Raw genomic sequence first — 21960 nt, forward strand, 5'->3', positions numbered from 1 at the left:
CTAATTATCGTGAGGAGAATGAGATAAGCGGAGCCGCGGGCAGCGAAAAAGGGAGTTAAAACGTTGCGCGATCTCGTGACCACGAAAGCGTATTCGACGTAGCCGTAGTCATACCGTGCGATTAGCGGCGATATCATTACAGTTAATTTCCTCTAAACCGGGCATTTTCCGTCGTACTGCATTTTGCCGCAGCGTATTTGCCACCAATTAGTAACAATTGCGGAAAACTGAAGAACGTTACAAGAACGATCTTAAATGACATAAAAAAATATATAGTGTAAGAAGAATATAAACTGCAGTTAAATAAAGATCAAATTGTTATTAATTATAAAATTTGTTAATTCGTTAAAATGTCAGCTGGTATGAGCATTAAAACGTGAAAATTCTTGGTATTTAATAAAAAAAAATAATTCCACTAGAGTATTCAAAATAGTAAAAAAGACAAATATTATTTAATAGTCCTAATAGACGCAAGAAAAATATTAAAAATATTACAAAAATATCTGAGTATATGAAAAGATAAATAATACAAATGTAAATTAGGTTAAAACATTTAATATTTATTAACATAATGAATGTGTAACGCATGATGCACCCTTAAAAACTGCATCGTTCTCCGGCCGACCGGATGCTGCCCAGCCGATTGCTGTGGCGATGATTAGACATGGTGTGCCCAAAAGTTTTTTCCTCTCGACAAGAAAATTTTTATATCAAGTACACATTGCAATTGTTAATATACATTTGAAATGTAAAAAGTACAAGTTGGTCAAACGAATATTGAAACTTTAGCATGCTTGCTTGTATAGCATCGTGATATATATATATATAACAAAATAAATGTATAGACTTTCCTCCTTTCTCATCTTTATCTCTCGTTTATTCAATTTCTGAATAGTTATCGCTAACTAATCGCAACTTTCTATCTTTACAATAATACCGCGTAACTTTCTTTGCGTAAAAAATTCTTACCTTGTATTCTGGGTCTTGTATTTGATATCCTGCGCCAATGTTGATCAAATGTATTAGCTCGTTGTCGAGAGGAGTACTCGTGTGTGAATCAAGAGCTGATACGAGCACGAAGCTATCTATAAACAACTATAAAGTTCTTCCTCTATCATTACTATTGTTCTGAACTTCTCCTCTTTAATACTATGAGAAGTACTTTTCCCTCCTTTCTCCGACTTTGGAATCGTTTGAAACACACTGTTATCTTCGAGTATACCCGTCGAGATTTCCCGCCAACGATCTCCATGTCGATCCAATCGATCGATCAAGAATTTTTTTTCCCCTTTCTCCTCTTTTCGAAGCGAAGAAGCTTTCTTACTCTCTGAATTCCGTAACCTTTCATTTTCCTATCGTTTAAAAAATACTAAAAACCAAGACAACCAAAAAATTTTTACGCAAAGAAAGTTAAAACATGCGAGTGTTGCGAGTGTTCACAGGGAGCGAATCATAAACGTGAAATCGCTGTTCCTGTTTACACATGTACAATCGAGCCAATGTACAATCGCGACGGGGACTACTTCTTTGGCTTCTTCGGGGGTTCGAGGCCGCTATCGTATTCGGAGGTGTTGAGCATTCTGACCCTCTTCAACAACCCCGTTCTTTGCCCGCCGTCGCCGGTCCTCTGCTTCTTTTGCGGCACCCCGTCAGATCTGGAAGTGAGAATAGCCGGCGCGCACTTTAATTCTCGCACATTAGGACTAACCCGCAATTTTCGATAATTCGACGTAAACGACATGTGGTGAGGACAGAGCGCGGTAATCGGAAATTGAGGTAAAAAAAAGTAAAATAAAAAAGAAAACAGGACGCGCGCGCGCATCAAAATGCGACGATACACCCCGCGGACGAACGGAGGTGGGCTTCCACCAACTGCCGTACCGAATTTCATGTCCGCCACTACGTTTTTGTCCACCGCTGCGCGTCACGCACGAAGTGCGCGTTATCATGCTTTATGGTCTACAATGGCAGCTCCCGTTTAACCCGATAATTCACATGTAAGTTTTGCCATTAACTTTGCAGTAGTGATCTTGACACGATATTTTTAACTACAATTTTTAACTACAGATTACACATATATCAAGTAATATATTATGTATAAGAAAAAAATATAAAGTTAATTTAAAATATATCGCATCATATCATATCTATTTATTTAATAAAAAAAAATATATACAAACAACATATATAAATAAAGTAACTTAGGAAATTTAGTTCGATTAATTTAAATAAAGCTGTTTCCGGAACTAGATACAAGTATAAGTACTCAATCAAATTCTATAAACTAAAAATAGAAAAAAAGATGTAAATATAAAATATTGATTATATATTTTATCTCTCTCAGTTTCAGAATGACATTGATCGTTTCATATATCGATATACGAAATCATGAAAATTTTCGCCGATTTTACAACGGTCCTTGCAGTGGACTGCAAGGAGGACGACGTGAAACCGCGTCAAGCACACGAGTGCATACATACAAACGCACTTGGACTAAGATACGCACACAAACGTACAGGTAATCGCACCCACAGAGGCGTATACCGTGGTCGTCTCTCGATCCATTGGACCGTCAGCTCAGTGCCCGCCTTTCACCCATTAAAACTGACTCGTTCTCTCCCCGTGCGGAGGGCACCAGTCGGTTGCCCGTCGTGCTCACCCAAAGCACGCCCATTCAAATCGCATTAAACACGTTAATGCGTAATGCCGGTCTCGGGGAAAAAGATTCGCCGCGCGTAACGCGAAAAAAAGGGCACATAGAGGAGACGATGTGGAAGGAAAGAGAGAGAAAGAGAGAAACAGAGAACGTGAATATGGCAGCGCAGGCAAATGATCGCCGGAGAACACAGGAATTATAAAGCTCGGTAAAAAACGCGGGAGGTACTCGTGTGATGTAGACGACATGATACATGAAGCAGAAGGGACGTAGAAATTACGAAGTACAGTGCCCGTGGTGGTTGGACTTGGCTCGTTTGCGGCCGTGAAAAGGAGCAATGGACTAAAAGTATTTGTGTGCGTGTGTGCGCTCCGGTTTATGTGTATATATATATATATATATGTATATATATATATGTAAATCAAAGCATAACAACAGATAAAATAACTGTGATTTAACTGTGATAAAACTAGATATGATCACAATTGTAACAAATTCACATTTAAAATGAAAACAGGAAGAACTTGTAGAGTATATATCTTTTCATGTTTATATTAGAAATTATTGTACGTTCACTGAAATTAAAAGCAGAATAATGCATGAATGGAGGGCGGGAAGTGTTCGTGTCAAAAAAATCAGGGCACGCAAGAGGGCACACGCGAGCGGGGGGGAAGAAGTATGCGAGCGGGCAGGTAGGTGACAGTTTCAGGATTTCGAGAACGCGAGCGAGACGGAACGACGGGGGCAAAGAGAGGAGGGAGAGGCTCGTGCTCGTCCCGTGGTTTCCGTAAATGGCGCAGCCACGACCGGAAGTGGCGGTCGCATCAGTCTGTTTAATAGCCGTATTGTATAATTATGAACAATGGAGAGATAGAGAGGGAGAAAGAGAGAGAGAGAGAAGGAGAGACGGAGAAGCCTGGAGAAGGGCAGAAGCCAGCAGAGTGCCATGTGAAATGCACACCGCATGAAGATAGAACGTGAGATAGAGATAGAAAGAGGGAGAGAGAAAGATAGAGGAGGCAGAGAGCAGCGAGAGAAGGAACGAGACACATTTGTCGCGAGCGAGCGAGACGACGTGAGTTTGGATGGAGTGAAATGGAGGGAACGCGCGCGCGGCCCGGGGGAGAACGGCGACCACAACGAGGACGAGCACGATGAGAGCCGTATGGCTTATGGCTGCCGGCCACCGTAGAACACACGTCCGCCCGTTCGTCGTACATGACGGATGACACAGAGCGACAGTTTTGATGCGTCCAACCTCTCCAGGAGCCGCACCGAGCTATCCCGTGTACAGGCGTGTGCGTGCCCTACGCCTGTATATGCGCGCGCGGGGGTAGGCGGCGAAGAGGAGGAGGAGGAGGACGAGGTGGAGGGCCGGGGATGTGCGCCGCGGTTAACACGCCAAGCCACGCGTGAATCCGTCATTAATACCGTCACTCCGGAGACGATGGGCTTCGCGATCGCGCGGCTGAAACGTCAGCTGAGCGGGTCAACAGCCGGACCATTCGTGATGTCCTCTCCCAAAATGGGAGCATATTGTCTACCGCAACTGTGCGTGACGCCAAGTGCGCGCTTCCGAAGTTGTGTATCCATGGCGTATACGTGACGCCTCGATAGGAACAAAACGGGACTTAGAGAACGTGTCGATCGCGACTTTCATACGTACATTCCAGAGCGTAAAGATTAATCCGGGTGATATAGCTCCGCGAAATACATTCACGTCTCGTAAATTAGAAAAAAAAAAGATAGGAAATTACTGATACTTACGGCTTGTTCGATAGACGGTTATTGTGTCTTGGTCTCGAGATTTCTTTCTCGTGTAGCTTCTTGCCGATTCCGCCGATTCGTTGCGGCGGATCCCTCAACGCGAAACTCTTGGCATAGTGACCCAAATGAAGCTCCTTTCGATTGAATATCTCGCGCATATCGCGCGTATAACTTGAATAGAAACGCACCCAGGAGACGTAGGCTATATGGAGGGGAAAGATGTAAAATGTATTCTTTATGTAAAATAAAACAATTACCTTCCCATCCATTCGTTCTAATTGTAGATGTATGCATCAGATTATTTACGGACACGTTAAGTATGATAAAAAATGTAGCACAATTATTCTCGTGATGTACAATAATTACGCTTGGAGAAATAAATGTGTATTTTGTTTCAAATTAACCCCGACTTTTGGCATTGTTAAATGAATTATTACGCAAATGTCTGTTGAAATTAATAGTAAAACATTAAATGTCAATTAAATGTTTCGTGTATAGTCTCTCAAGACGGAGTAACGTCCTGAAATGCGGATAAAATGGAGAGGTGCCACCATCAAGCACACTTATCTCGTCTACGTTTAAGAGGTCACGTGCAACTCTCGGATGTAATGATCAGTTACATGTAGTGCGCCCTTATTAATCGCAGTTCCATTAGGTGGTTCTGCGGGGGTTGGACCGCGCGATTCCGTGGGGTGTGTGCGCGCCCCGTGGCGGGCTATTAAGAGGCATTAGCGGTGAGGAGGGGGTAGTCGAGTCAAGTGCTGCAGCTAATAGTCACCCTCGCGTCCCTTCTTAACGTCCTCTTGCCTGCGCGCACGGGTGAGAAACCCGGGGGATCTCTGGTCCTAAGAGAACTCGACATGTGCACACACCGCTGGCGTTCCGTGTGAAAAATCTCTCGGTCTGATAGAACGGTACGAATTTGGCCTCCGGTTATTCGTACCGAGCGTCACAAATTGCTTAAATTTCTGTATTCTAGCAGCAAAGACATTTCGCGTAAAATGATGACTATTACGTCAATAATTATATAATAGTGGAACGAGATACGAAACAGGAAAAATTATCTCGTGTATTTCACCTGTCAATTTCTCAAATAAATTAAATGCTGTTTGGACGTATTCTTTGTGTCTAATCGCGGCATTTATATTTCTCTTGAAATATAATGGGCGCAATTTATATGTGGCTGAATAGATTTAGTTACATGTTCCACTTGAATCCCCTGCAAGTATCTCTAATTTTCATAATTCTCTCGCGACAGGATTTATATCTCAACATTTTCCGTTCTGATTTCCGTCTGCTTCCAATCTCGGCTCCTCCCTTCCGCGCATAAGAAACGCTGCTGGAATCTTTCTTGCGGCTTGGTGTCAGCGTTGAAAAGGGAGAAATGTTTTTCTCCATTTAGCACATAAATCACACGTGGGGGCGGTGTCTAACTGAGAAGCCGGCGCGGCGGGAAGAATGGGGGAGGGGGAATGTAAGAGTGGGGTAGCATTGTTCCTAAGTGATGTAACTGCGTCTTATTGTATTTGTATCCTGTATCGCATTGTTAAGAGTCTCTCGCCACAAAGCGTAAGTGGTTTTGGCGGAAGTCACATTCAGTGGTTGGATTGTGTCGGCCACCCTCTGTGAAAGGCGCGCGAACGATATACAGCGAATTCGATCTAACTCGCGACGAGTGCGTGAGATTGGCTCAGCAGCGTCACGATTGTTGCGGTAATAATTAGCAAAATATTGCTTTTTTTTAGATAAATGTTTTAAAAGCTCGATGAAGTGATATAAAAATATAAAACACATGCGAGACCATCTCAAATTCATACAAATGCGATTCATCAATGCAAATATTTCAATTTACTTTTTATCTCGAGTGTAAATCAAATAAATTCATTTGATGATCGAACAAATGAGATAAAATAGGTCCGATTGTTATTCGATTATTATCTATATTGTGCTATTTTTCTGTTAAGTTATAATATTAAAAAAAATATTTACAGAGAATTATGACGAATGGAATATAGCCGAGCGACCGACACGAGGCTCAAATCGTATATATGGGATAGGAGTGAGGGATGAATCCCTCAGGTTAGTGGCGAGGGTCGCAGCTCGGGGGGGTCGTTCTATAGAACTGTACTTGCTATTGAAGGCTGTTCGGCTCTATTGGGGTGATAATGTTACGAATTAGCGAGATTTCCACTTCTCCGACCGGTCTCCGCATCAGTTGTGAATTAAATAAATTTTGGAATTGTCGCGAAGAACGCAGAACGCGTCCACGTGCTGCACTATTTGCCATTGTTGTGCTTTTATTGTATGAAACATTTTTACGATCTTAATTCCAACACTATGCCTTGTATTATGTCCGATATACGACGCTGTCATATAAATATAGCTGATTTTTTCAGCCTAATTGTGTAAAATATAAAGTAAAGCTGATATTAGATGTATAATTACATAAAATTGCAATAAAAATGCAAATAGAAAAGAATATTGGAACATATGAAATATAATTTTGGGAAAATAATTTTTACTTGTATCAAAAAAATTATTCTTAGTCAATTATATAATTTCAGTAAGCGCAACGCGTACGTTATTATCCTTAAGATAAATAAAAGTATTTCATAATAAAAATATTTATAGATATTATTTTCCTCTTTGTTAAAAGAGATTTTCCCAAACATTCTGAATTATCTTTGTCGATATAGGCACATATTAGAACAAACGAATGACAGACAGTAAATGCAAATGGTCCCAGATAGATATATCCAGAGATGTTAACTAATTTGTTATCCACTTCCTGCTTACCTCTGATTCGCTCCCCCGGTTTCCATGCGAAAAGTGCAATACCGAGGTCACGAACGGCGGCAGCAATTAATCTATCAATCACTCGGTACGTGCGGAGGAACGGTCAAGTGGTTAGCTGTGTAACGTCACTCAAATCTGGGGCGGCTAAGCGCTCAAAAACCGTGGCTAACCTTCGTGTAAAGCCTCGGCTGATGCGGGACAATTTCGAAGCTCGAAAACCTCTTAAAAAGATTAATGGTCCCGAATTTCCTTTTTGGGAAATGCTCGTCGTTCGCGCAGTTATGGCAATCGACGTAACATCCAGTCGTTAATGCACTTTCGTAAAAGTAAATCTTCGCAAGATAAGCGAGATTCGTTTACATTGTTGTTATTGCGTCTCAGTAAAAAGCAGACATTTTACTAAAGTTACTCAAGTTTAATAAGAAAAAAAAAAAAACTTGGAATTATGTATCCGATTTTACGTATCCGTATTCATAAGCGCGTTGAATAAAGTAATCGAGAAGTAGTTTATGAAAGCAACAAGTTAACGATATTTATACGGAAAAGCAAATAGATTTGCGGGGAAAAAAAGAGTCATCGTGAATGTGAAGAGGGCTAATGTCTTCACTTCACGAGTATTAGACCGGGGTATAATGGATTTATTATTGCAGCAAATAAATTCTTCTCCGTAACGACCCTAATAGAGTAACCGTGGCATAGCAAACAGGATCATCCCTCCTCGTCCGTAGACTATGTAAATATCCAAGTGGCGAACGAGGCGAAATGTGAAGGGAGACGGAATAAGAGCCCCATAACGTGTACGCGTAGGGGTTGCTTTATATGCAAGTGGGGTGCTCGCTGGAATTGGCTTAGTCTACCCTGAAAGTCAGCTCGCTTTCGTTACAATCCAACTGCGTCAAAGTAGATGTTCGCTCATCCTTCGCAACTCCTCATCAACACTTTGCCTCTCTCACGAAAGCAAAGATTTAAGCTTTTATTGCACGCGCACCTCTTACAAAATATACGCGCAAATATATATGCTAATAACTTAGGAAGGGAATTACGTAACTATTTGTGTAGCAGAGTAATTTACTATGCGATAGTTTGCCTTATTATTATTAAACTTCAGTCAATATGTTAAATTTATAAATATACATCCGGTTTTCAATCTCGATAATGATTGATAAGCTTATAAAATCAAAAGAAGAAGTGTATGTACGTTTTGTATTATGTGGCGCAAATCGTAAAATATTGCACTTACCTTTACACGCGTTCGCGCCAAGTTGCTGATTCTCCAACACTAAATCTTCGAAGTCGTTTTGGAGGGCGACAGCCGCTGCCTGCACGGAGCTGTGCCTGGAAAGGGGCCCCAGCAGCTTGTTCAGGACATCGTTCATGTCCTGCTGCTTGATTCTGATGCGCCTCGACTCGAGCATCCGCACGAACTCGATTTCCGCGGGCGTCAGGAAGATTGTCGCCGTGCCGGAGCAGCCCGCGCGCGCGGTTCTACCGATTCGGTGAACGTAATCTCTAGCCGAAATCGGACCGGTATACTGAACGACGCAGTCTACTTTCGGCATATCTAATCCTCGAGCTGCGACATCCTGGATAAATGAAAAGAAGAAATATACCTTACATATGGCGATTTGCACGTCGAATATCTTCCAACGAGCCTTTGTTATTATAAATATAGATAAGAATATAATAACAAAACTATTTAAATCCACTATTTAGTCAATGATTATTGCAACCGTTCATAAATTACTCCACGCGGATTCTATAAAAAAAGGCGTAGCTTTAGATCTTTTCTAGACGAAGGTACGAAGCATCTCGAACTTGATATTAAACAATTCGATCGGATGAGAACCGAAACCTCGTCATTCCGCCGCAATTTGTCCGGAACAATGTTCTCGGTAGTTATCGCGCTCCAACTCTATACGAGAAGTGGCTCGTTCCACGAACAAGAGCGGCAACGGCGAGTCTGCGACCTGCTGGTACAAATGTCTTACAAACCGCGGCGATTTCTCGTTTTGTGGCGACGTGAATGCGCGCGGCTGGCAGCGGGCGCCCGCTGCGAGACCCCAACGGCGAACGTTTGAGCACGGCCCTGATTTCCTACGTTCGGCTAGTCGATGATTTACCGCGGCGAGAGCCTTCCACCGGGTCTCTCCGCTTGACGGGCCCCGGGGACTAATCCCAGACCACCAGTGGGGGGCGTCGCGGCACCCCGGAATTCTTTCGCGGCACGATACGGATGTGTATCCGTGTATTCTTATTACATCTTTTCCTGCTATTAATTCAACATACGTCGACGACGGCGCGAGCCGGGCGCCAGCGTGAAGGAATACGAGAAGAGAACCTCCCCGGCCCAATCGAAATAAATGTTGATCGGGCCGAATCCTCTTGAGCTCGCCCCGTGATTCCGTTACCTCTTATCGCTTGATGATCGATAAAGCAATTTTAATTTTTTCTTTTAGCTATTTTAATTCGTGCGATTAAGAATAATTAATGAGAGCAAAAGGAGAAAAAGAAATAAAACGAAAGAAGAAGTTAATGTTTGCGATATGAAATTTTGTACAACATAATATCCACAAAGCTAAAAAGAGTTACAAAAGCACATCAAGTGATTTACATAGCTTTCACGAATAATCCCAGATTGTTTATTATGTAGAAAATAAATAATATAAAAATAACTTTAGCTTTTTAATGTTTAACGTTAACTAATATTATCACGGTTTAAATTATCATTTTGAATTGACTTTGCCAAAGAATATTTCTCTAACGTAAGTCTGTAATCACGGCGCTCGTAATCAGAGCAAGTGCACTTGGCACATTAAAACGATACAAGCACGACCACCTGCCACCGGTTTCAACATACGTAAAGAGAGCAGAGCGCTGAAGAGCGATCGATGGCGGCGATTAAGACAAACGATCGTTTAAGAAAGGGACCGGAGAACGCGCAAGCCGCGGGATCGAGAACGGATCGCCCGCTCAAAACATCTCACTCGGGCCATAGATCACATCGTGGATCCGGATCCACCACCGCTGAGAGCCGCGGAACATTCCGGCCGCGGGTGCCCTCGTGGCTTTTCAACGTGGAAATTAATAACGCGGCCCGTAAAACCTACGTGGTAGCGACGCTGTAAAACGTGGGCGGTTGCCATCGCGCATTCCGCCGAATCAACATTAAAAAGTTAAATATGCCCGACGTCTCTCTAAGTACACAGTAAATTATTCCGCTTTCTTCCTTTTCCTTCTCGTGCTTTTACCAACGTTGGCAACATCACATCAATACCTTCGCACGACCGGGATTCATCGATTCATAAACAACTTTAGTAAATGCATGGCATGTTCTTAGCAGCGCAATTATTCATGTATTTTTAATACTTTGGCTTTTTATATTTTAATGGTTTTGATAAATCCACCTGTTTTTAGATAATTAAGTATTCAAAATGAGTAAAGCAAATTTAGCAAATTTGAAATTAATTAAATTCGAGTTTCAAAAATGTTAAAAATTAAAAAATAATTCGCGGGATTAATAAACAATATAAAAATAAAATATATAAGCATTTCTTATAATGAAGAATTATGCATTGAAGATTGTTAAATCTTATTAGCATAACGCAACTAAAATAAAAATCATGTAAAAAATAATTTAGAATATCAAATAGATATTACATTATTCAGGAAAAAAAAATTAGTTCCTAGCTAGAACAATAATTAGAATGTTATACATATATAAATTGATCAATGTTTATATCGCCGTTAAATGCTGCGAATTTGTAACCATCATATACATACGCGTGCTTCGACAGAAGTACAAAATATATTCGATCGTAATTTTAATCTTTTTACATGTTAATGGCCACGCTTCATCGCAGCAAGTATTATTATTAAATTCACGCGGGTAATTTCTTTCGATTCAAATTTGTTTTGCCGGAGAAATTATAGCGTACGCGAAATCCCAGAGTGAATAAAGTTGTGAGAAAAGAAAGCTATAAAGTCTGACGAAACGTATGTTCGTTATATTCAGAATCAATTTTGTAGATTATGATCTTGTTCTTCTTTGCACTGGGCGAATCGTGACACGAGTTTGAGACGCAATTCGAAAGAGCGGTCGTCAATTAATCGCCAATGTATAGGACTTAACGAGGGTAGTAGAAAGGATAACGAGAACCCGCGGCGAGACTTCGGAATTTTCGAATCGAACATCGACTCTACTCGAGAGAGAGAAAGAGAAAAACAGAGATCGCCTGAAAAGAATTAATTTTCACGGTGCGTAAGCTGTCATTCGTTTGCGTGACGCCGATCGTGAAGTCAACAATTTGCAAATCCTGCCGCAATTTAATATTTTTTTCTCTTTTTTTTTCTTCTTTTGCACGCGTTCTTCCGACATACGCGATACTTTCAGACACGTGAAAGCGCCACAACAGTATTTCACGTTAAAAAAATCTAAATTGGTCGATGAAGAAACGAGGACCCGGCGTCGTTTTATTTTCGGCTGCCGAAAATAAAATAGCCTCTATCCCCGCGTCTAATGACGAAATCGATCGCTTTCACTGGTAATTACGGCAGTTAAAGTAGTCGCCGAGAGTTCAATGCGAATCAGAAAGTTGCTCTGTTATTCGACATCAGATTAATTCGGCCGATGTAATACGAATGTAATTAGCGGCGGGGAGAAAGAAAGTTATCCGTTACTTCGCAAACATTATCGCGTCATGATTAATTATGCCGTTCGTGGAATGCAATTAGCAGAACAGGCACTTCTGTTTGGACGTATCGCAAACAGGTGAATATTTTGCGTTTACTACGACTCGAATGAGAAATATCTTTCCATTAGGGATTTTATTGAAAAGTGACGCGCGATTCGTTTCATAGGAGAGTAATTATTAACAGAAAAGGAATATTGTTGCACAAAATGTTCGCGTTTCTAAACAATTGCTTCGCGAAAGAAAGCACAGATACGAGGAACAGACAAATGATCGTAATTATACTCATTATGAAGGCTTCATGCGCCTGCATAATTTTTAACCTCCGAACACAGCGTGGGTCCAAAGGTATTAAATTCCCTCTTGAAAGAATAAGCCACGAAGTAATTTACAGCTCAGGGAGTGCCGACAGATATCCCTGGCTTTTCTTTCGTTGTTAGTCTTTCGTCGCTGTTCTCTCTTAATTTTTCACTCTCTTTTATCTTATTTTTTTTTTATATTTATATAATATTTAATTTTTTTAAGTGTATGTCAGCTCTCAAGTAAAATATTTTAGGACGTGGAATGTATATTTACATGAAAAGGACGATTTTGCTAAAAGCTCTAAAAATGTATTATTAAATATTTTGTTAAACTATCAACTAAAAAATGATGGGCATTTCTATAAAACGTTTCGATATCTTAGCAACTATAGTTTGAATTTGTAACAAAATTATTTTTAGATCTATATTAAAAAAAATTTTTTAGATCTTCCAGCAAAACAGTTCTTTGACTGTATCAGAGTAAGCGAATAAAGAAATTTATAACGTGCAAAGAAATAAAAATTTAATCGTGCCCACAATGTACTCTCTAAATCTGACTCAATGCATAGTGACTGATTATCAATGGTTATTCATTAAATGCATCAGTCCTAAGTATTTCACTGGTAATAAAAGAAAATTTATAGATTAATATTAATAATTTAATTATGGGTTATTAATGAAATTATAGTTAAATTATAGATAGACGCAATCAATTTTTTTTCAGTTCTTTTCCACTGATTCAGATTTAGAGAGTATTCGCAGACATTCGAAGCACTTGACTTTTCAATAAAATAAATGACTTACCGTGCACAGTAGTACTCCACTATTCGCTTGACTGAAAGTTCTGAAGACCTCTGTCCTTTCTTTCTGCGTCATATTGCCGTGTAATTTAAAGAATTCTACGTCAACCAGCGGATCGGAGTCCTCGTCATCGTCGTCTACTGGTTTCGTAAGGACAGAAGACAATATTTCGGTGTGATAATCTACCATGTCTTGTGTGGCCATAAAAATCAGCATTTTATGCTGCCCAGAAGTCTAAAGAGAAAAAAAAAGAAAAATTCTACTTGCGCACAAATCGTAAGTCGACACAACAACGTTGCATTGTTTCTGATTGTAAGAAATTGGAGACTGGAAGATTTTCCTACCTGACATCTCCCGGCGATGTAAGCGCTTAGAGTGACCATTCTTAATTTGGGCGGGGTGACTATGTAATTCTGAATTACGCTTTGCGGAACTATTAGGTCTTCGTTAATCGTCTCAGTGTCTCCCCCGCTCGCCTCTAAATTCTCTTTAGCCGCGTCAACGAAAATCGGATCGTGCATCGTGAGACCCGCCAATTTTTCCACGGCATGTGTCAAAGTCGCGGACAACAAAATTGTTTGCCTTCTCAATTGATTTTCACAATCCTGATCGATGTTTTCCACTTTCACATTTTCCGCTTTCGTTTCTTGATTGATACCGAAGTGCTTTGTATTTTTTTTTCTTTTTTTCGACAGAATGATATTAGCTGCCTGATCGTTGTCGCTGTCGTCACTCGAATGATTTGTTTGTTTCTGTTTCTTACTATCGGTATTATTTTTTTCTATTTTCGATTTCACATCATCTTCATTTAAATTTTCTTCAATTTCTTTATCTGTTTTCTTACTATTTTGCTTAAATATTTTCATAGCGTCGTATCCTGATTCATTATTAGAGCAAGATACTTTCAAAGCACTTACTATCCTAAATTGCATAACATATATTATCAATAAATTTTTTAGTTATTATAATTATATTCAGATTTACACTTTCTTATAGCTAATATAAATTATGAAATAATAATTGCATTAATCTATATATATAACATTAATCTACATATAAAATTTATAAAAAATCCGCAAAATTCTTTTGCAAAATAAAGAAAAGTACAAAACCTACCCAGAAATATCCATTTCGTATCCCATATCAAGCATTCTATCAGCTTCATCTAACACGAAATATTTAACGTCATTTAATCTCAACGCCTTTGTATGCTTGATGTGATCTAATAATCTACCGGGAGTAGAGATTAATATATTACATCCCTTTCGTAACCGAGCTTTTTCTGCTTTCCTCTTTTCTCCACCAATTATGTAGCCTGGTACGATCCACGTAAAAGGCTAAAATTATTTAAAATGTAATTACGTCTAATAAATACTAATGTACGCAAAATATATATATTTTGTCGAACTCACTTTAACTAGTTTTATAAAACATTCGTACGTCTGCAAGGCCAATTCTCTTGTCGGAACAACAACGAGGGCCGATAAACCGCTATTTCTATTTAATTTTGGCCTAATTTTGTGTAACAGTTCAACAATGGGTAAAGCATACGCTAACGTTTTTCCAGATCCTGTCTGGGATCTTATTAAAACATCCTTAATTGAGAATATTTGAGGGATCGCTTTTTGTTGAACTGTTGTCATTTTAGTTTTGCCCATATTTTGCTCTAAATTCGATATCTATGAGAAGAGGTATAAATTATTACTTTGCTACAAACATTTTCACTACAAATGTTACCTACATGGAAATACTAACCATAAACGGATGAATATTGAGATGTGCGAAAGTAATTTCTGTAAAAACTGTTTCATTTACTGGTTTTACAAATCGCTGGCCTATGGTTGGTACATCGGGATTATTGCCGAACAAGGAAAAAATTTTTCCACTAGCTTTGTTCATTAATTTTGAAGTTTTGACTGATTCTTTATTATTTACAATTTTCTTTTTATGTTTTATTTCTTTCTTTTTATTCGAGATATCTGTCTCTTTTGTGTTTTTTGAAACAGGTAATTCCTTAGCCACTACTTTGTGTTTCTTATTTGATTTGAAATTATCTTTAGAAGTATCATCTTTTTGAGTTAAATTTGGAGTATCTGATTCATTCTGATTTTTTGACTGACTCGAAAATATGTCAGAAAGTGATTTCTTCGATTCACCCTTTGACTCATCTCTCTTTTTCGCCAATAGTGTTCTACCAACATGTTCTTTTGTCGCCTTTGTAAAAGATACAGTTGGTTCATTTGTGGAATCAGAGTTTACAGTGGGAAGAATCTTGTCAGATTTTAAAACTGGTGGCTCCTCCTTAGCTACTTTGGATTTCTTGCTCGATTTAAAATTACTTTTAGGAATGTCGTGTTTTTTAGTCAAATTTAGTATATCTGATTTATTCAGTTTTTTTAGTTGACTTGAAAATATAGGAGAAACTGATCTCTTCGGTAGAACCGTTGAGTTATCTCTCTTTTTCGCCAATGGCACTCTACCATGTCCTTTTGTTGCTTTTGTAAAAGATACAGTTGATTCATTTGTAGAATCAGAGGTCACAGTAGAAGAAATCTTATCAGATTTCACATTCTTCTTGTTTGTTGCATCAAACTGTTCAATTTTTTTTGACTCTGCAGCTTTCGCTGTTACGCCTTTACCCTGAGATGGAACTTGAGGCTGCTGTACGTTTCGACTGGCAGTGTTTGCTTCATTCAACTTCCTGGAAAAGATAGCTGATAGTGACTTCTGTTTAATTCTTTTCTTGTGCCCCATCTCTTGCGTGTTCGCGTGTCTCTTTGACTCCCTGCTACCTGGTACTGCATCTTTGTGGAAAGGACTCTTTAATCTTTTAATTGAGGTTTTGAAAGACTCGGTTCGTCTCGGCGTGTTCTGAGCACAAACATTTATTTTACGTTACTCGCCAATCTATCTCTCTTACGTTTTTTGTTCAGTTGTTCTATACACAATTGCATAAAATTTGTGCAAATTCTTTGCACACATGTGGAGTGTTTCCTAATGTACAGAGCTTCCTAACCTAATCTAACCAAGCACCTACCTTCCTCGTGACTGGATCCGCCGTTACATTTAAACAGATGTCCATGTCTTGAATCGTTATTGGTAAGCTTGTTTACTACAAATCACTTTTCTTCTTATATATACAACACGCGGAAAAAAGGGCGCGTAAAAATCATAAGATAACGTTATAAACACGCATCCAACATGTTCTGAAACGTGGACAGTGGAACATGTGGCGAACTGCGCGAGTGCTGGCGCATGCGCACATTTCAGAGCGGAGCAATTTCCGTGTGTGACAAGTGTTTGTATGAAATATATATTTCTTAATTTTATTAAAATTGATATTAATTATGCATTGTATTAGTGTGCGATTAATATACAATTTTATATTGAGAAGCTGCTATATGTATAATATATATACAATATTATTAAATAAGAAATATATGTATAGTTAATTTAATATTAACAAGTAATAAGCTTTATTCTTTGAAAAATATAAATGAGTAATAAATTTACACTTACATATTATATTTACTTAATATTAAATTTATATATATATATATATATATACCTATGTATCTAATATATTTTTAACATATGATAAGTGAAGGAATATGTATTATACATGAATATATACGTGAAAAATATTAAATTTTTAACTACGAAATTATTATTTTAAATAAATAAAAATTAATAAATATATATATAAATTTAATATTAAGTAAATATAATATATAAGTGTAAATTTATTACTAATTTATATTTTTCAAAGACTAAAGCTTATTACTTGTTGTTAATATTAAACTAACTATACATATATTTCTTATTTAATGTTAAATTTATATTTGTTCTGGGAATAAAATAAAATGAAAATTGATTTAAAAATTTAAGGAATTATATATAATATTTCTCTTATCCATACAATTTTTATAATGTAATAAAAACGATTAGTCAGAATTCAGTTTTTATAACTGAAAATTATTGATGCACGCGCGTTCACGCGTACATCAATCTCAGGACTTGTATCAATTATTAAACAAAATGTATTTTAATAAATATGACTGTTTTTTTCTCTTGATAAATTGAAACGACCCTGTTGAGAAACACGATAAAACGCTGACGTGTTTGATTATCATGATTACAACCGTGTATCAATAAACGCGTCTCTTCGAGTTTGAAACAGCTATGGCAACATTGTCGCTGCGACAGTCGTACAATACGAAACGATTCTGTTCTTCCGTGGCGCCTGTTGAAGTCAGACTCCTGCCCGACAGTCGTCACATTATTCGACGGACGGAACGGAGCGTTAATTATTCGTTAACAGGTTCTGCAATTGTTACGTGGGGTCTCGGCCGCGCGGTACAACGGTGTGCGCGAGATTAATTTTGGAGATTGTCACTCTAAACGTCTATTTACCTCCGTCCATGTGTGTTTACATTTTTTACAACGTATCGTACAAGTGTCGTCTGGCAAGGTAACACGAAAAGTGACGCCGGTGAGACCGCGGGCTTCATTTTGCGTCCGTGAGGCAAAGCGATCAGACGAAAAGTTCATTTCGTCATGGCGACGAGCCGTAGCTTATGTTGCATCGGCGTGTCGTTCGCGACGAGGATAATTGGGGCATACACGATGGTAAGTGCAGTTTCATCCGTTCTACTCCGAATTCTTTTCATTCGAGGAACCGTCTGATTCGCGCGTTACATTAATTGATAGATATCGAATGTGTTGCAATCGTGTCAAAGAAATGCGCGGTAGACGTGACATCGAAAAACACGAGTGTTTATGTTTATAATAACAACACATTATTATAATAATTACACACAAATATGTCCAATGGGGAATATAAGACCTGTATGTTTTGCGATTTCCTTTGATGTGAGCACGTACACATCATGTTTCCGGTGCCGAGGCTGTCAATAGCGATATTATTGTTGAATTCAAAATCAAATAAATGATCATGCATATTTTCTACGTCATTTTAAATCTGGAGTCTAGGCGTAAAGTTATTATTTTAAGATAAATTACTTTTATGTTAGATATTTTTTCGTGATTCATATTGAATCAATTATTTTATTAAAAAATAAGCAAAATATAGTAGATTATAGGAGTAATCCATAAATAGTTGATCAAATATTTTCAGATACACATGCCGTTTTGAAAATTTGTATCGATCGCTACATTAATTTATTTTTATATTTATTTGTAGATATTCAGTTTTATTTATTTGTTAATTCTTTTTCCAGTCTACTTCAATTTTATTAATAAACGTGTTGGTAAGCAGCTTCTTCTCAAGGGACAGTGATGACGACTTTTTCGAATCCGTCAAGACTTGGGCTATACTGGGATTGAATTGGATGCAGGCAATACAGAGATACACGCAGCTCCAGAAAAAAGGTAAGGCTCGATCACACTTATTGCGCGAATTATTACTGTAAACGGACGGTATAACGTACGTAACGTTGTACATTTCAGCGCAAGCCGCCTTGATATGTTTCCTCATATATGCCGTCTCGTTTCTGGTGGCCAGCGGATATCTCACTATAGGATCGCTATCGGTGAGTGTTTAAAAGAAAATTATGTAGTTATTTTTAAATAACTACTTTATGTAATTATTTTTAAATAACTACATAATCTAATAGATTTTAAATATACATATATCTGAACTATTTAGTTTGTAACGTCACGTGGATAAAGAAGCAAACGGTCGAATGAAAGGGAAAAGTTGGTTTAGTTTACCACATTTCATCTTTCATCTTTATATTAATTTGATTAACTTGAGTTAATTTGAAAAATTATTAAATTATTATAAGTGTTAGTAATTTTGCGAATTCCTTTGAATTTCTTTCTTCGCAATATATCTAGCAGCAAAGTATAGAAATCTTGTATTACAATACTCTGCTCGCGATCGAAGTGCATGGTTTTTGTTATTTTCTTACGGTAAAGGTCGCAGTGACACCGCCGATCGAATACAAATTCGTCAAACCTTCTTTATCCGCGAGATGTATTTCGGGCACGTAACAGCCTTGTCTCTCAACTCGCTAACGACCGCGTTAACTTCCGCGTACGTTCACAGAAGAGACACACCAGCGCCGTGCCTTGGATGTATTTGCAAATGATTAGCGTGATAGATCAGACTGTGTCGCTATCTAATCATATAATACATGACCAACAGTCTACCTTATATTTGTGGTACACTACGGTATGCAGCGTCTATTTGAGTAAGTATATGTTTCTAATCTGTTTTTGTGATTCAACGTAAATCAAGAGATGCGGTAGCGTCTCGTGCCAAGTTAGCACATCCTCCTCCTTTCATGAACGAATCACCGTAGCGTATCCTTTGCAGAAAAACACTTTTATAGAAATAAATTATTATTCTTCAATGCATTCCAATCACTGACTTCTAAATATAAACATATCCTGAATTATCTCTGCGAATTACAATATATGCTTGCAATTAAATGCGAGCAAGTCGCTGTTAATCTAATTTGTCCTTAAAATAAAAATTATAAAATTAGTTGTTTGATGTGTCGTATGCATTATAGATAAAAAGACATATCCTTTTCGATTAATATCAAAGTAACTTTACTTTAAAAGAAATCTCGTAGGAAGCGTTTAATAAAAAGAGTATTTAACGTTATTAATCTAAGAGTTGCAATATATAATGATCTGTTACTAAATCTTTTGTAAAGATAAATTGATTTTACTAAACTATAAAAAAGTATGGTACATTCTTGGTATGCAAGATTTAGAGTGTAGAGAGGCAATAATTACACTTGACAATTACAGTTTTGAGCGTGTATTTCTGGATGGTTGTGGAATCAGCTCGAAATCAATGGTACAACGAGCGGAATCGAATTGCGAATTGCGAACCGAGCATGTTGGATTTTGAATTAGCAATAACGCCCACGAGTAGCGATCTAAAGTCACCGTCCTTCCTCTCGCAAAATTTTTCGATGTTCGAATCACCGCGTCCGTCGACGATTCTGCCTAAATAGCAGGAAGTCCATGAGGAAGCATGGCTAACTCTGAAACGATCCTGATAGACTTGCCGCCTGAGGCGAACTGTTGCCAGAACTTACAGGAGGATAATATTTACAGAACAATGTGAGAGGAAGACTGAGAAATTTCTTTCTTAATATTCCATTATTTGCCATCCTAACTTAAGACTCATGCGCTATATATATAGTATATTTATTTACTAAATATGAACTAGCTCATATATTTTGTAATAAATATCTACTTATAAACATCTCTCGTGTTTAAACTGCGCGATGAACATTTTTCTATGAGATTGTCATAAGATTATATTATTTCGTTAATATAATTTTTACACGTTTAATTTAGCAATTTATTATCGGTAACATAAATAGTCCTCTTATAATATTGTATAGTAAAGTTTATTGCAACGCGTGCGTGAAAAATATCAATAAGGCAAAATTTTAATAAAGAGCAAAGACACATTGATGAATGTGTCTTTATTCTTGAATGTGAAATTGAATCTAACGAAATGTTTGAAGCACTCTAAATTCCAAATAAGGCATGTTAAAATTTTTATTCCAAAAATATTTGATTAGTCAGTCAAGATTATTGATCTTAATGCATTTATTCGTGCGCTACATCGTGGCGTGCGTATTTCTGAGAATTTAGACGTTAAGCCGGCGGAATACCCTATTGATCTTCCTTGCCTAATGGAACGTACGCGAGTCACTAAACTTCACTACGGTAAATCCCGGTTTCGGAAACGGGGAAAATGTATAATAATGCGGAGAGTAACTTCATAAATCAGTCAGGAGATGCGACTAATAGAGTGTATCAAATGCGCCCCCGGCGGAGCGTGCTTGCATAGAAAATATGAGAAATGGCCACGTTTTACGTCGAAATACTTTTAAACTTCCTGGATTCGGATTGCACGCGAGCATATTCGCTATACAGGATCCGACCGTCTCTTTGGATAGAGGTCGATTTGTCCGAGAATGGCCGCAACTTTTCGCAATACTCTTGAGAATGGTGATCGAGTGTACAATAGATGATAGAGAAAAGCTCTCGATACAATTTATTGGAGATATTTTGTCGTATCGATTTCATATAACATATACATCTATGTTTGCAAGGAGGTATACTCTAATAATAGCACATATATGTAACATCTATATGATACATATATTGGAAATGAGGTCAATCTCTCTTTTATTTTATTGAATCTTATGTTATTTCAAAAGTAAATGTGAAATTTAAAATTTTGTTTAATAAGTTGATCTTTTTATTTTCGGCTCTAGAAATAGATAATTGTTTAAATCTTGATTGATTTCAACTGAAACATTTATATACAAGAGGACTAGCTTTGTTAATTATTATATTCACTATTATATTTAGTCATAAGCTGTCAATAAAGAACATTTCTATTTTTATGTTTGTAATCTTATTTGTAGGAATTTATGAGAAACAAATTTTTTGCCAACAAAACTTATCAAACGTATTTATTTTCTGTTGCTGAAGGAAGTAAACTAAAGCAAGTAACGATTAAGTGTAAGACGAGAGAAAAACTAATGTTTTTTATTAAACAATCTGCGTTTGATATTTTGTTAAATCATCTCTCCGCCGTGACGTGGAGTAATACTTCTGGATTTTTCAGTCGTCGACACGGTCCTGGCGCCGGGGACAGACGGAAAGCGGGTTGCGCGACGTGGTTGGTTGCCGCTGCTTTTAAAAAGAACTGAGCGAGTCAATTTGTAGGCTGTCGCAAACTTTTAAAACACTAGTTGACAGCCGTTCCACCCCCGTCGCGACGCCCGTCCAACCATCCTGAAGGATTCCTCCGTCTCTCTCCTTCTCTTTCCTTCCGCCTCTCTCTCGATCTCTCTTTCCCCCTTCGTCCCCGCTCAACCGCGCTACCGATGAAGGACCGGAGCCCACCCCTGCGTGTCGCGGCAGCCGATGGATTGTAAAATAAAAC

General features: G+C 38.1%; 2 protein-coding genes across 3 annotated transcripts; one reads left to right on the forward strand and one right to left on the reverse strand.

Annotated features, from left to right (window-relative positions):
• Window positions 1-855: 855 nt before the first annotated feature.
• LOC105463009 (probable ATP-dependent RNA helicase DDX31) lies at window positions 856-16251 on the reverse strand. The gene is made up of 9 exons (XM_011710000.1): window positions 16048-16251; window positions 14766-15881; window positions 14423-14689; window positions 14127-14347; window positions 13355-13931; window positions 13014-13244; window positions 8460-8802; window positions 4424-4625; window positions 856-1655 (listed from the first exon to the last, which is right to left on the reverse strand). The coding sequence occupies exons 1-9, from the start codon at window positions 16090-16092 to the stop codon at window positions 1520-1522; spliced, it is 3138 nt and encodes a 1045-aa protein (XP_011708302.1). The 5' UTR covers window positions 16093-16251; the 3' UTR covers window positions 856-1519.
• A 12-nt stretch (window positions 16252-16263) lies between these two features.
• LOC105463008 lies at window positions 16264-21230 on the forward strand. 2 transcript variants are annotated; one of them, XM_011709999.1, is made up of 6 exons: window positions 16264-16308; window positions 17332-17639; window positions 18251-18401; window positions 18480-18562; window positions 19081-19225; window positions 19794-21230. In XM_011709999.1, the coding sequence occupies exons 2-6, from the start codon at window positions 17568-17570 to the stop codon at window positions 20000-20002; spliced, it is 660 nt and encodes a 219-aa protein (XP_011708301.1). In that variant the 5' UTR covers window positions 16264-16308; window positions 17332-17567; the 3' UTR covers window positions 20003-21230. The 2 variants fall into 2 exon arrangements, with proteins under 2 accessions (XP_011708301.1, XP_011708300.1); XM_011709998.1 differs by lacking the exon at window positions 16264-16308 and having other exon boundaries at window positions 17201-17639.
• Window positions 21231-21960: the final 730 nt, after the last annotated feature.

This window comes from Wasmannia auropunctata, unplaced genomic scaffold (assembly GCF_000956235.1).
Source record: "Wasmannia auropunctata unplaced genomic scaffold, wasmannia.A_1.0 LD336092.1, whole genome shotgun sequence".
In the NCBI taxonomy this organism is placed as follows: domain Eukaryota; kingdom Metazoa; phylum Arthropoda; class Insecta; order Hymenoptera; family Formicidae; genus Wasmannia; species Wasmannia auropunctata.